This window comes from Neolamprologus multifasciatus, chromosome 22 (genome assembly GCF_963576455.1).
Source record: "Neolamprologus multifasciatus chromosome 22, fNeoMul1.2, whole genome shotgun sequence".
Lineage (NCBI taxonomy): Eukaryota > Metazoa > Chordata > Actinopteri > Cichliformes > Cichlidae > Neolamprologus > Neolamprologus multifasciatus.
Window position 1 is genome coordinate 8660642 of NC_140459.1, and position 14405 is coordinate 8675046.

A 14405-nucleotide genomic window follows, 5' to 3' on the forward strand; every position below is an offset into this window, starting at 1 on the left:
ATGAAAGTTGACAACATGTAAGCTGATTAAATGTACTTTCACATGCACTTAAAGGATGAGAGAGTGTTACGGCATCTCCAGAGCTGCTGAGCTCTTCCCATTCAGCTCCACATAAGTGTTTTTCTGTTTCTCTTTCCTCTTTTTCCCCTCAGCAGGAACTGCGGCCCCCGAGTGAGTGTTCAGCTGCACACGACTCAATCCTCAATGGGTTCATTTTCAATTTGCTCACTCAAAGGTTGTTATTATACTCTGACCTACAAATTAGAACTTCCTGTTAATACCCCATCATTTCTCCTGCTCCCCCTTTGAGCTCCGTAAAAAGGCTGCCTATATTTACTTAACACACATCTGTGTGCCATTATCCTGTGTGTGTGTGTGTGTGTGTTCACATAGCTGCACATGGACACACATGAATTGACGCACAACATGTGCTGACATTAAACAGAGTCCTTTTAATCTACTTTATCAGCTCTACAAAAACTATTTAAAGCTTTGTCAACTTTGATACAAATTGCATGTGATTCAAACTGCGTGTGTTACAGCATTACTAAAAAAACGACTGCTGCTGACTAGTTTACTGCAATGGCAGACGTTCTTAAACAACACGATCAATCATTTCAACTGTGTTCACTGTGTTTTAGCAGCCATGTAAATCACAACAGCGGCAAGTGGACTCTTAACAGTTAAATTCTTTTTTCTGCTGTAATGTCACTGGCAACATAAAAGGGTGCACCCTCAAGAGCTCAATTTATTTTGGGATCATTTGACACGCTTTAGATTTGAAAGAGTATCTCAAGACAGAGCAGAAATTGTGCATCTGGATTCATGAGAAACTTCTGTTGGTAACTTGTTTATCCCAAATACAAAACTATAAATAGTCTTGTTTGCGTCGTCTTTTTGCATTTGAGTAAAAGTTCTTGCATAACCAGTTTAACAAACCTTCACAGCCGTCCTGTTATTAAGCACACAGCGACACATGCAAACTTAACGGGAAAGAAAAGTATATTTACTTGATTATCATTGTGGTGTAATCAACACCATTTAATTAGCAGGAGGCATTGCAGTTTGGTGATTTTAGAACTGAATGAATTGAACCTAAATTCTTTTTTGTAACTTTGGAAATTAGATTTACCTGACAATCTGCAAAGCTAAATTAAAAAGCATTGTCCCAGCATGTTCATATTGTTTACATAATGTATCTCACCTTTTTTTGACACAGAGTTATCTTCACAAAGCTTTTGATTTTAGCTCCAAATAAAAATGATCAACACTATGACAGAGTCTAAGGAGTCAAATATTAATAGTCAGTGACCACCAGCTCAGCTGCTTTTCAACTGCTGGAACTGAATGGATCCAATCTGGTGTTTCCCATGACATGAACCTTAGGGGGAATTTCACAAAGATTTCTCTTGTTCTTGGCTTTTCAACAGCATTTTGCAAACTTGGAAGGATCGGGCACTGTCAAATTGACGTGCCTTGCATGTATGCCATTAAAAAAGAAGTAGCAAAGAAATATTTTTTATAAAGGAGAATATTAAATGTGAAATAGCAGCTGCTGCAATGCTTTTCTTTTCTTGTATTGGAGATGAAGTGACACAATCTTCCTGATCTTAATGACAGCTGAACAATAATGGTCAACAGACTTCTCAATCCAGAAAGACCAAGTGTGTAATTTAATACGAGTTCCTGAAAGGTGACAAAATGTAGGAAAGAAAAAAAAAGCCACACACATTTAAAGGCTACACTCAAATATTTTTTTCTAATCAGACCACAGGTCGGACGACCTTTGTTCTGATCCCAGTAGCTTCCACTTTATAATGACTGCTTATGATATCTGAAAATGATGAGCGGGCCAAACAAACTAAGAGAAGTATAGCGGCTGAGATCGGATGCTGCACTCAATGAGACGAAGGATTCAAAAGAAGAGGGAAATGAAAGGACAGAGAAAGAACAAAGGAGAGAGTGAAAGGGGAAGGGATAGTTCTACCAACAATCACAGATCTACACCTCTCATCCTCTCAGTGAGAAAATTAAATATTGATCAATCCAAGCAGTGTGAGACAATAGAGGGAGGAGAGACAGAGCAGAAAGAGGGGATATAAATAAATATACCCATCAACTTGGAGGGAGGTAGTGCAGGTAAAACAGAAAAATGAGATTTATCTTTTAATACACTTTTATCTTTATTTTGATTGCCAAAGGTGGCAGGGGGTAAAAAGAAACCAGTCTCACATAGGCTTTACGAACCTTCACATGTCAGTGGTGATAAACATGCCAATAATGCTGCAGTGGGCCTTTAAGGGTAGATTAGCTCTCCTCCAATCTGCATTAAACTACTATTAAAAAAAACAAAACAAAACAAAAGCCTGACTTTTTTTGTTGTTTTCCTTCTGCGTTTTATGTGTTCTCCGTGTAATCCAGCTCTCGTGTTACATGGAGAAAGGAAACACTGAGGATCCTTGTGGGGACCGGGCTGCATTCTTCCTTCAGTTACAGCAGTAAATTCTCAGGCAGCTAATATAGACAATTAAAAAGCTTAACCTCTAAAAAGAGTTCATGACCTTTGACTTTCTGCCAGTGAAATGATAATTATGACTAAGCAGGATTATTTAGGATGGCTAATAAATGACACAGAAAGAGATTAGAAATATTTTTACAATGAGTGTTTCAAAAGCAAAATCTCCTTTTTCCGCATCCTTTAGTATATGCATGTTTTCTCCCACAAAAATATTAAAAGCTGACTTTAAAATATATTATGGGTTTTTCCAAAGACTCTGAATGAGGTGGGAATCACCCAGAAACGTCACCCATGACAAGGGCGGTATTGTGACAATTTGTCACACACAGATTATTTAAACACATCTGTGTGAATGTAGAAAAAATGGACTCTAAAAGGTAAAGAAAATAATTTTATGTAGTGCACTGTAATGTGTTCAATTCAGACAGTTTTTCAATCTTAACAATGTGCTGATTTAATTCATTAGCTTTCTATTTTACGTACCCTGCCAGCTTCCAACTCCAAATGTAATCTGCATCACAACAAGTTAACCTCTGTTAACCCAAAGTAGTCATAAAATATTGTTTTTGACAAGTGAGGAAAACTGTGACCCACCCAAATTAGATAAGTCTGCTAAATACGAGGTGGAAATAGAGCTATAATCTAATCTTTGACGACCAGGATAACCACTGCGCTTTATATCTACCTCATCGGGGCTGGACGCTTGATACGTGCGGTTGTCATCACTGAAGTCCTGGTCGGCTTCTGCAGATTCAGTCTCCCCGTTTACTCCGGCATGCGACTCGTACACCGGTGTGACGTTGTGGCACAGGGCGATGGCTTTCACGGCCTCGTGGATCCGGCTGCTAACGCTCTTACGAACCTTTGGGCCTGATGCCTGGGTCTTCCGCGATGGCGTGGCACCAGTGGCATTACCACTGGATGGCTGGGAAGTTGCCTGAAACAAGAACAAACAGTCTGCAGCTGACAACAGTTTCTGTCCAGACTTGTATTAAATATTTAGTTTTTTAAAAGAACTTCATAGATTTGGGCTCGGCTGTTCCTGTGTTAAGGCACTGAGTAATGGAACAATGGCCAGCATAGTGTTGCACAGTTACATGAACCTTTGAGCTGTTGTATACAAAATGTCATCGCTTTTTTTATCCTTTTAAACATTTTTGTGAAATATTGAAATATCCATGTGAATTCATGAGTTATGGCTAAAAATATGTTTGCAAGCTACCAGATTCAGTGCCTAAAAGAACTAAATCTGGAGTATATTTATATGTCTATTTGTGTATATTTATCCCTGCAGACACAGTAAGAAACAGCTAGTTCTTATCAATCTGACACACCTCTTCAAGCTAGATGACACAGCGAGGGAGAGGACTGCAGCATAGTCTCTATCTTGTTATATTTGGTTTGAGGGCTTTTACATTTTCGTCTCTTTTGACAACAACCATCAGTTTAAGTGTGCGATTACTGAGCATGACAACAGTCCACAGAGCCAGCTGTAGTTGACAGGAAGACTGCACTCTACTGAGCATTAGACTTTGGCTTATTATTAGACTTGAGTCCTGCTGAGCAGAGAAAGGGGCTGACAGGAGTACAGTAAGTGCACAAACTTTATCTAAAGGGACTGAAAGATCTACAGGGAGAGATTATTATGTCATTCAGCCAGATAAACATAGTGTCGCAGATATAAATGGAGGATTTCTTCTAAATGTACAACAGATACTTGTAGGCAAAAGTTGTGATTAAATTAAGCCCTTTAGGCGGGCTTTTTCAGACTATATTATAAATGATGGTCTTTAAATTTTACACATCACTGTGACAGTACAGTACAGAAAAAAGTATTGTATAGCACAAATGAGAGAGGCACTGCTGATCAGCACTGCTTCAGCTGTTCTGCGCTAAAAAGACTAGTCATTTTTCATTAGCTGAGATTAGACATGAGGGTGGGGGGCAGATGGTTTCAGCCTCGACCAGCTGTTTGGAGCTGGCTGAGAGCGAACAATATAATTCTGTCAAGACTGCAGCCAGATCTGAGCCACCCAGTGAGGAAACACTTGCTTACAGTACAGGGAGTCTCTCAGGGACGCTGCATGATGAATGGACAATATGGGCTTCTTTCCTGGAAAACTTATTCTTAGCTCAATATAAAAATTGATTAAACTGATCCGCAGAGAGGGGCAGGAATAAGCGGGAAAACACTGAGGGGAAAAAAGTATTAATTTTAACTGGATACGCTCCCATGCTGGGCACAAATTTTCAAAAGTCAAGTAAATTGTGTACCCAGTGTCCATCGTTAGACATATATGTTATAGTTTTAAAGGAATACTGAGCGAACACTCACACTAAACAATCATTATTCTGTAATTTACAAAAAAAAAGAAAAAGTCTGTTTTCATAATATGGATGCTAAAAAAATGTTACATAGATTTTATTTTTAGTGAATTAAAATATTGGACGATATTTTCATATACACAAATACACTCACACCAATTAATGCACACAAACAAATCAGCATGGAGGTGAGCTGAAGGCAACCAGACTTCTTTTTTAGGTTCATGAAGAGATTTCACCTCTAATCCAAAAGGCTTAAAAGTCCAGATGCCTTTAACTCGGGTGCTTAAGACATACACAGACTAACAGTAGCTGGGTTTTCTCAACCACACGTCATTAAGGTTGCTCACCTGTGCGTATGACTGGACTATATGGCTTTGGATCTCATCCATGGTGTCTGTGCCATAGGATACTGTTCCCAGGTGGAGTCGCTTGAATATCATTTCGTTTTGTGTCAGAGTGCCTGCAGTTCAGAAGATTATTTAGACATTACCATATAAAACAAACAGAACATCCACAGCACCTGAATCACAATTCAACAAACTCTCAAAAGATAATGTTTAAGACCCATCGCAAGTGTAGAATATCAGTACTGTGTTTACTATCATTATGTACTGTGTTTTAACAAGACAAGACGTAAATAACATTTTCGGTACAAATCCGCAGTCTTTGTTATTGCTGCTCACAACTGTGATGAAATTCTCCCTGAGAGAAACTGAGCAGCTCCTAATTTGGCATCTCTGAACTCCAGCTTCTTGTATCATCTTACATATACACAGATACCCATCAAGCTACAACAGTATCAGATGCCTTATTTATTGTGCAAGCTCTAATCGCTTCCCAAAATTAATAGCTAAAATCGTCCTTGCTCTAAATGTGCAAGCAATCCTCTTCAAGGTTGACACCTTGCAAAGTTTGGATCACCACCCAGATCTCCAGAGTCAGGTCTGTGACTACAGCACAGAAAACAATCTGTTTATTTGACTATGCTTCTAAGAACTTTATGTTAGGTTTGTGCTCTATATAAATAAACCATGTCTCCACCTTATATCATCCAGAGTGTCTTATTACACAACTGTATACAATAGCAAAATTAAGAGAGATTCAGCCTTTCTGAAAGCTCACACACACAGCACAGTGGTTGTCTTCATAAGACCGTTTCCAATATATCATGGGACCTGCAGGGTAGTGCATTTGCCTTCTCACTGACCTAATCTCATTACCAGTATGGACTGCGTGTCCTTTCTAACTATCAGACAAGACACAAGACTGCATACAAAAAGACTGTTCAGACACTAAAAGCAAAAGAAAAAAGAAAAATCCTTGAAAATGGGGGCAATGGCCTTGTTTAATGGATGTTGGTTGCCAGAATGTGTGCTGATAGAGCGTAAAGCTGATTAGAGGGCATCTAACTTCCAAAAACATTAGAGGCACAGAGTTAACCAATTCTAATGGATTGATTGTTTGTTCTTTTTTCCATGTACTTTAACTACCAACCTGGATAAATAGGCTCTAAAGCTAATCTATTCCTACCTAGATCAGTGGGGGAAGACAAAGAAGCATATTAGGACCCCAGCAGGGGTTTATCACTCTGACACACCGTCTAGAATTAGAAAAGAGCAGCCATTTGTTTATTAGTGAAACACGCCACAATAGGGAAATAAGAAAACTTGAGGACTCCTGAGAAACACCTGAAAACGCTGGATTTTTCCTCAGTTCTCCGTTTTAACTCACACATGCCCACAGTGTCAAATGTTTCTACTTCAGTTATCATCAAATGTGCTTAATTCATAAAGGAAAAATTAATGTGGCTGCATTAAAGACTCATTCTCAGTTTTTTTTTGTTTTTCCTTTTGGTTAATGAGCTTTGATCAGGTAATATCACTTTCTAATCTGCAAGTAGGGATCTAGACACCTTAAAAATGTTAACATTGAAAACCTATAAATGCTATAATACACACACACGTGTCACACACTTGGTGTAGACCTTCCACCTTCTTTGATGGTATGATAAGGCTTCCACAGTCTCTCCCATTTGAAGATGCACAGACTAAACCAGCATCCAAATCATTTCTCCTCTTGAAGCAAATAATTTCAGTCAAACTCAGATTGTCAGTAAAATCTTAAACACTACCTGTCTTGTCTGTCAGCAGATAGACAAGCCGGCCCAGTTCCTCGGGGATGGTGCTGGTCCTCACAACAGTGCCGGGGATGTTTTCATCTTTCATTATCATCCAACCGTAGGCCGACTTTCCCATGTCCAAGTTTACACGCAAACTAAACAAAAAAACGAAATTAAATAAAATGACTGTAATCCACCACCAATAAAACAATAAAACTGTATTAAAGACCAAATAAAAAGAAGTGGCTACAAAAAAAAAAAAAAAAAAAAAACACAAGAAAAGAGAAAGAAAAAGGGGGAAAAACAGATTAAGAGTTTTAAGAGTATCTTTATCTCACCAGTCACAGTAAGGCTACATAAACTAAGAAAAAAGAAAACACTGGCTAATTCTTTTTTCTTCTTATATAACTTGTCCTTTTGTCCACTGTTCACTGGTTTTAGTAAACCTTAACTGAAATAAAAAGATAACACTTTGAATTCAACAACTGAAGCAAAATAAATTCAACATACAAAAATCTATTTAACTTTGAACACAAAGATTTGATAGGAAATCTGTTTTGAATGTACTGTAAGATCAAGCTTCAAAATATTTTTCTAAAATAATATTATTAAAAATAATATAATCATTATAACTATTTTGGTAAGAACATTTACACCTGCCAGTGTGGGAGGATCGTCTTCTGAGGTTTGTATTTGAGACTTGACCAGTATCATTTTCAAAGATCGCATAGGTTGATTTTTTTAATGATTTTTTTTACGTTCATACCACATGCTCCTGGAAAGAGCTATAATTATTTGATGAGAATTACACTGTACCTGATGGGGATGATGTAGGAGAAAAGCACAACAAATCGGAAGAGATTGCGGAACCAAGGACCCACAAACCCTTGCAATGCAACCATCACCACAGAGAGAACCACCTGGGCCAGGAACAGGGCTTTGGTGAGACGATTCAGCTCCAGGTCCAGCAGGCCAACCTTTGGGGAAAAGATAGAGGTCAAAATGGGCCGATTACAACACAGCTGTCCTGCTTCATCGATTAGAGAGGAATTTCTGTAAAATCTGATTAAGTTTGCCATTTGTTTTTAGCAATTATTCTCTACTGTAGGACACTTTTTCAATTAACTTGAAATACAACGCCAGATAAAACATCTTATTCCTTTTCTGGCAACTTAAAAAGAAAAGAAAAGAAAGGGGTCTTTGCTACTTTCCCATCTGCTACCAAAACCTTACAATATGCGACACATGGGCAAAAACAAAGCCAATCAAACTCTCAGCTGCAGGTTTTTAACATGCAAACTGTGTATACAGCATAAGTAAGTTTATTGGTGCTGCCACTTTGTGCTAAACTTCAAATTGCATTATTGTCATGCTGAAGTATTGTCTTTCAGTGCAACAAATAGAAGGTCAAAAGGCCTCAAAAACAGAGAAAGTTCCCATATTGAGATGGCTCTCAAGAAAAACAGACAAAAAAGGGGGTCAGAATTGTCTTTTATTTTTCGAGTGTATCTCCCAGCCAATGAAGCATGTGGGAAAAAGATGTCAAATAAAGAAGCGCCCTTCCCCTTTCTGGCAGTGCTCGCAGCAAAGCCCTGTACACAGAGGGCTTTCATCTGACGCACCACGCTTACAAAAACAGCAGAACATAACATCTCTCCTCTCTCAAATAAAGGAACTGCTCTGAAAAGGAGGGGAGGGGGCAGGCATATATAAAAAGCAGCAAAATTCCTCCACTGCCTAAACCCCCACCAAAACCATTCCCCTGAGGACTGGGAGAGCTGGGAGACCAGTGTGACTGATTTATCAGTTGGTGTTAAACTCCCAGTAGCAGACTGGGGAAAGGGGAAGGGTAAGGGGTCCGAGTGAGCGGGTGGGCATCTCCCCACCCCAGTGCCTCACTACATGGTTCATGGTTGAGCTATTGAGAAAAATAGCGGGTTTGGGTGGATTAAAATGAAGAAAAATTAAGACAGAGAGAACAGTGCACGCCTGAAAAGCAAAGGATCGCCTTCTGCTTGAACAATGGCTAGTCTAAATTTTCCAAGCCTTGCCGGGGATCAGATGAAGTCATTATTCATTCAGTCAAGGGGGGAAAAAGGACTCAATTACCTCAACCTAAAGATGCTATCAATGAATAAAAGTGCATATTTTACTCCATTCATCTCCAAGCCATTAAAACTGAAAGGAATGATTCGATCTGCCTGTGTGGCTTGTATTTTAGCATGTGTGTGAAATCTGATGACGGACTGCAGACGTGGGACATGAATATTCATGAAATTAAACCCAAAGAATATCAGGGCTTCAGTCTTAGTGAACGGTTAAAGCTTAGAAATCTGGCCAAGAAGAAAGTCAAGAAAAATAAAATTGATCTTTGAGAGGTTAGTAAACAAGTTTAGGTTTCTATTTTTCAAGAGCAACTCGCCCTGAGAGACACACGAGGAGAGCTGAGTATTGGAACTTGGATATAAACTTCAAAGAATCCTTATTGAGAAGTGGCCTCTTGTCAAATGACAATGTTCTGCCTCTTTACTCAGACAGGAGTTTGTAACTATACAGCAATAAAGAGTGAATCTACGCCTGACGTCCTGTCAGATTGATCAAGCGCGGGCATCGTCCTGCCCGGTGTCACAACAGATTATATGAGACCAAAACGTTCTTGTGACTTTAGCCGCACTGTATCGACTTTCTCCCCCAATCTCCAGTCTCCATATTGGCACTTCTGACATCATCTCCTTGAAATATTGAATTCCTCTCAGCTGTCGGGCTTACACAAAACACTGGCCGGCTGTTCGACCGGCCACATCAGCGTTCTAAATAAAAGACACTGGTGTCAAAATGGTGCTGCAGCAGGACGGGGTTATGTTATGCCACGGAGAGCTTTAGTAGGTGACAGCTGGAAGTGACAACTTTGTGTGTTAAAGTCACTGCATGGTAGATTCAGTTTAGCTAGAAAAGGAAAAAAAATCTTGTTTATTGCCTCTATCAGATGACCTCTGTCTATCTAGCCAAAACATCTTCCAGGTAAAATCGTATATTTAGCATAAAATTATTCACTTCAATCCGGAGACAAAACGCTCAATGGGGATTCTGTGAGATTAACTTGGTGTTGAAAATGTCATTTAAATCCTCAGTTAGTTAATTTCCCTTTTGGTTAATTAGCAAATGGTACTGACCTTTCGCGCTGACAGGCCCAACTTTATCTAGAAAGTCAAGGTTAAAAAACCACCTTGTCGTAGTGATTGATTAGTGATCAGAGGTGAGAGGGAACGCGATGGCATGAGGAGAATTTGGGATAAAAGATACTTTGTTTGAGGTGTTTTATCCACTAGAGCTTTTAAACGTTTATGATGGAAACACCACAAGGGGACTCCATGTTTCTGAGTTATACCTTGTAAGCTGTAAACCTATAGAGGATATGCTTACAGGAACATTTTATTTTGTCCAAAATTCTGCCGACATCAGCAATGTGACTTTAAAAACAGCCAAAATAAATCATTATTTGATACAATACAGAAGCATTTAAAACAAAACTAGATCCAGCATTAAAAATTATGATTGTTTCTTCTGCTGCTTGTCTTAATTTTAGTGAGGTAACTAAATCAAATGGGGGAAACAGGAGGATCTTAAGCAAGTTTCACACATTTTTAACAATAAAGCGTTAATTGTAACAGTTTAAATATTTATAATTATATTTTTTAGTGTACCACTTCACATTATTTGTATAGGAAACTAGAAAAAAAACCCTTAAAAAAACAAAAAAAAAAGCATTCACCTTGTTCTTGGCATAGGATGTGTTCAGTACGCTTCTGGTCTCTTTGCCTGTGTAGATCACCACCCCTATCACCGTGCCTGCCAAAGATAGAGACAAGGAAAGTAATGCTGCTCATTAACTGAACCTCACCCCCACCATCTCACATGCACACGGACACACAAACACGCACACAACACACACAAATATGCATGCACACACTCATCTTGGTCAAGTAAGATGAACTGCATGAGAGGAAACACAATAAGGCTGAGCTGAGGCAGTTTTGTCTCATTGCCACTCAAGCCAACAGACAGGAGTTTAATACGCTTAGACACTCGGGGCCTTCAGCCACCCTATGGAAGCTCATAAAAGCTGATCAATACTCTGCCATCTTTATTTGCCAATTCATTACAGTGGCCTTATTAAAAAGGATTAATGAGTCATTAATATTAAATGAGCTTAATGGCAGAGCAAAGACACTAATAAACCTAAATACAGGCTCTGAAATCCCCAAACTATAAAAATGGCAAGAAAGTTACAAATGGTTAAAAAAAAAAAAAAAAAAAAAACACAAGGAAAGTAAAGTGCAGGCACAACAGAGACCAGCAGGATCAGAGGAGAAAGGTGATGAATTGCTCCTGTTGACTTCTAACTCCAGGAATATTGAGCGGTGTGACAAATGGTCTGTGTGGCTCAGCATGCAGAGGGGCTTCAATCTGAATATGCGAGCAACTAATTCTCCTGTCACAGCTGGACTGAGGCCCGTAACCGTGTGAATACACAGTGATCTGGGCCAGATCAAACGCCCTGAACGCTACTGTAGAGGAGAGAGGTGTCTGTCAGGAAGAGTCTTGTGAGGGACAATGACATTTCTAAGCAGAGATGATGTAACGAGTCTAAGTCAGGCTTTCTGTGCCACTGTGTGTGTTTGCTCTTCTGGTCAAGGTCAGGCCAGAGGGGAGAGCAACACCACAGATCAATGCTGTGGCCATCGCTGGGAGCGTCACAAACACTCTCAACTGACACAACCATTTCTGCCAGGAATGGCTTGGCTGAACTGAAGGAGAACCACCTCCACCGTGGGTTTTATTAAGCAAATATCTATTAAATCAAACCGATTGCTCATGAATTCTCTTTGCAAAACTTGAGCACTGCACTCAGGAAGTGTGAGCAACAAATTTAGAAAATGCATAAAATAAGAAAAATGAAATATGAGTCAGTGCATGTTTCTGAAAACATTTACACAGACATGCATTCACATCTTTAGGCTGATGTTTAGCATGTTTAGCAACAATAAAAGGTGTCAGAAGGTGAAATTAAACTGGATAAAGCAATATTTTTTTGATTCACTTCAATTTAAAAAAATGAAAAGGCTACAATAGCTTTCATTTATTTACCAGATGCAACTACGGTGCTGGCCCAAAGAGTGTTTTCAATGCTCAGACTCTCATGGATCTGTGGGTCCGTGTCTTCCTGCAAATAAACAAATTGGCATAATTAGGACTTTAAATAACTTAACTGGTGGTTTGAAATTAAATTAAATTATATTTAGATACAAATTAAATTCTACATATTACTAGTACAAACTTAACATGCTTTTTGTTTCTTTCTTTTTGTGACACTTTGTTGTGTGTGAGAAAAAACAAAGCAAACAAGAATCCTAAGACATGGAAAACTTCAACCAAAGAAGCTTCGAGCTTCAAAGAAATACCTCGACGCAGTGAATTTATTTCTGCAATTAGCCACCTTCTAATTAGTATTTCTCAGTGTGGCCCTCAGGCAAACAAACACAAAAGTAGCACCACAGATGAATTTCACTCCAGTGACTTTAATAGTAAAAGACAATTTACTGCAGTTAAACATTTTATTCTCACCAAAAATAAAATAATGAAGACTAATTTTATTTCAGCTTTTACAAACTGTAAAAAAAACATTAATCTGATTTCTAATGATTGAAATCTTTATTTTGTTTTGTGCAAGAGGCTCCAAGATCACCACCAGTGGGTCTACACTTTATTTTTTAATAATAATAATGATCTTAGCTTTATTACATAAAAGTGTGTACTATCTGATAACCATTATTCAATAAAATTGCAATGAAAAAACTACATTTCCCAATTGATTGATAGATTTTTTGACAATAATTAAAAGGAAAAAGCTGAAAAGTTTGTTTGGACAGAACAGAAATGGTTAAGAGACCCCAGCTCAGACGGTGCATAGCTTGACCAGGATGGCTGAGCTCTGCTGTGCCATTAATTTTCTCAAGCACCTTGCACAGTTGTGCCGACTATAGCAATACAGTAGTCCCCTTACCTATACTTTCACTAGATTTGGCATGGCGATAGAGGCTCCTTTTAAAAAACAGTATAGAGTGTTCAAGTAGATGAGATTTTAGTGATAAATAAGCCCCTTGAGAGCCTCTTGTTTCACCCTCCCCGTTTCACCCTTCTCTCTTAAATAAAGACAAATGCTGAAAATGGCTTGAGTCAGGAGTGCAGAGTCAAGGCTCCAGTTTCGGCTCAAATTGCCTGCCCGATATGATAATTATGATACCTAAGCACCCACATCCTGTCAATCCACTCAAACATGGGAAGAGGTGCATGAAAAATAAATGGCAGTTTGCAGAATGCTTGACCGCTCTGACATTGGCATCACAGTACGGTGTTCATAACTGCAGAGGGTCTCAATGAAGACCGCAGAAACAAAGCCACTATATCCGTCTCAAGAAAAGAAAAAAAAAAGAAAGAAACTCTCATAAATAGGTAAGTTCATTTGCTGCGGATCTGTGGGAACCCATTTTTTTCCCATCCTGCTCAGACTAAAAGCACACGCTATGCAAAGGAAGGCCGTGGAGGATGAATGAGCGCAGGAAGTGCTCGCTCACTAAGCCTGGTGTGTGGCCAAGAGTGAAGACGGACCACAAAGCCCCCCTTTGTACTGGAGCTCTCCTCTCTGTGGGGGCTGCGCTAATCTGCTATTAATAAAAAAAAAAAAAAAAAAGGAAAAAAAAAAAATCACTGAGCAACAAGCAAGACAGGATGGATAGAGCTGGAGCTGCAAGAACCTGCCTGTGATGTAAGAGGCATGCCTGCTGGAGATAACAACAGGCCCAGATGGACACACAAGCCCCTATTGTTGTCACTTGTCAACACATTGCAGTGATACACATCTTCTATGTCAATCCACTTTCTATAGAAAAATCTGCATTTCTTTGAGATTTGTTTTACAGGTTATAAATATGTCAACGAGCTACTGTACCCTTGTGAAATTCCCCTCGAAACTGTGGATGTCCAGCTGAGGCTTCTGGGCGTAGACGTAGGCGCTGATAGAGAAGAGATCCTGAGACGAGAAGACACGACAGAGGTGCCATTTAATTAGTTTGAAAATGAGACACAGCCTCATTTAACTAGGTTATATGAGTGAGCGATTCCTCTGAAAACTACAAATGGAAAAGAGACCAGCTGTTTTCAAGGGAGAGTAAAAACTGTTAACATTTCAGTATTTTACAGTCTGTTGCCCTCAAACTAAACACCTAATTTGGAAGATGTGAAAATATGTTAGAAAAATATACTTTAAATTTGAAAATAAAAGCCTCACTAATTCCTATTAGAGCAGAATAATTGGATATTGCAGCAAATATTGTTTAAAATAACATGTATTGCTGGAACTTAAGTCTTAGTTAATATATA

The 14405-nt window shown here is 38.9% G+C and overlaps 1 protein-coding gene across 4 annotated transcripts in view; it reads right to left on the bottom strand.

Annotated features, from left to right (window-relative positions):
* atp9b (ATPase phospholipid transporting 9B) overlaps nt 1-14405 on the bottom strand; it is a 58239-nt gene that overhangs the window by 25347 nt on the left and 18487 nt on the right. For all 4 annotated transcript variants that reach the window (XM_085148012.1, XM_085148009.1, XM_085148008.1 and 1 more), the window contains 7 exons: nt 13975-14055; nt 12114-12189; nt 10738-10814; nt 7782-7942; nt 6978-7120; nt 5194-5306; nt 3204-3455 (listed from right to left, as the gene is read on the bottom strand). In XM_085148012.1, the coding sequence (XP_085004138.1) occupies nt 3204-3455; nt 5194-5306; nt 6978-7120; nt 7782-7942; nt 10738-10814; nt 12114-12189; nt 13975-14055 (903 nt within the window). The remainder of the gene's footprint in view (nt 1-3203; nt 3456-5193; nt 5307-6977; nt 7121-7781; nt 7943-10737; nt 10815-12113; nt 12190-13974; nt 14056-14405) is intronic.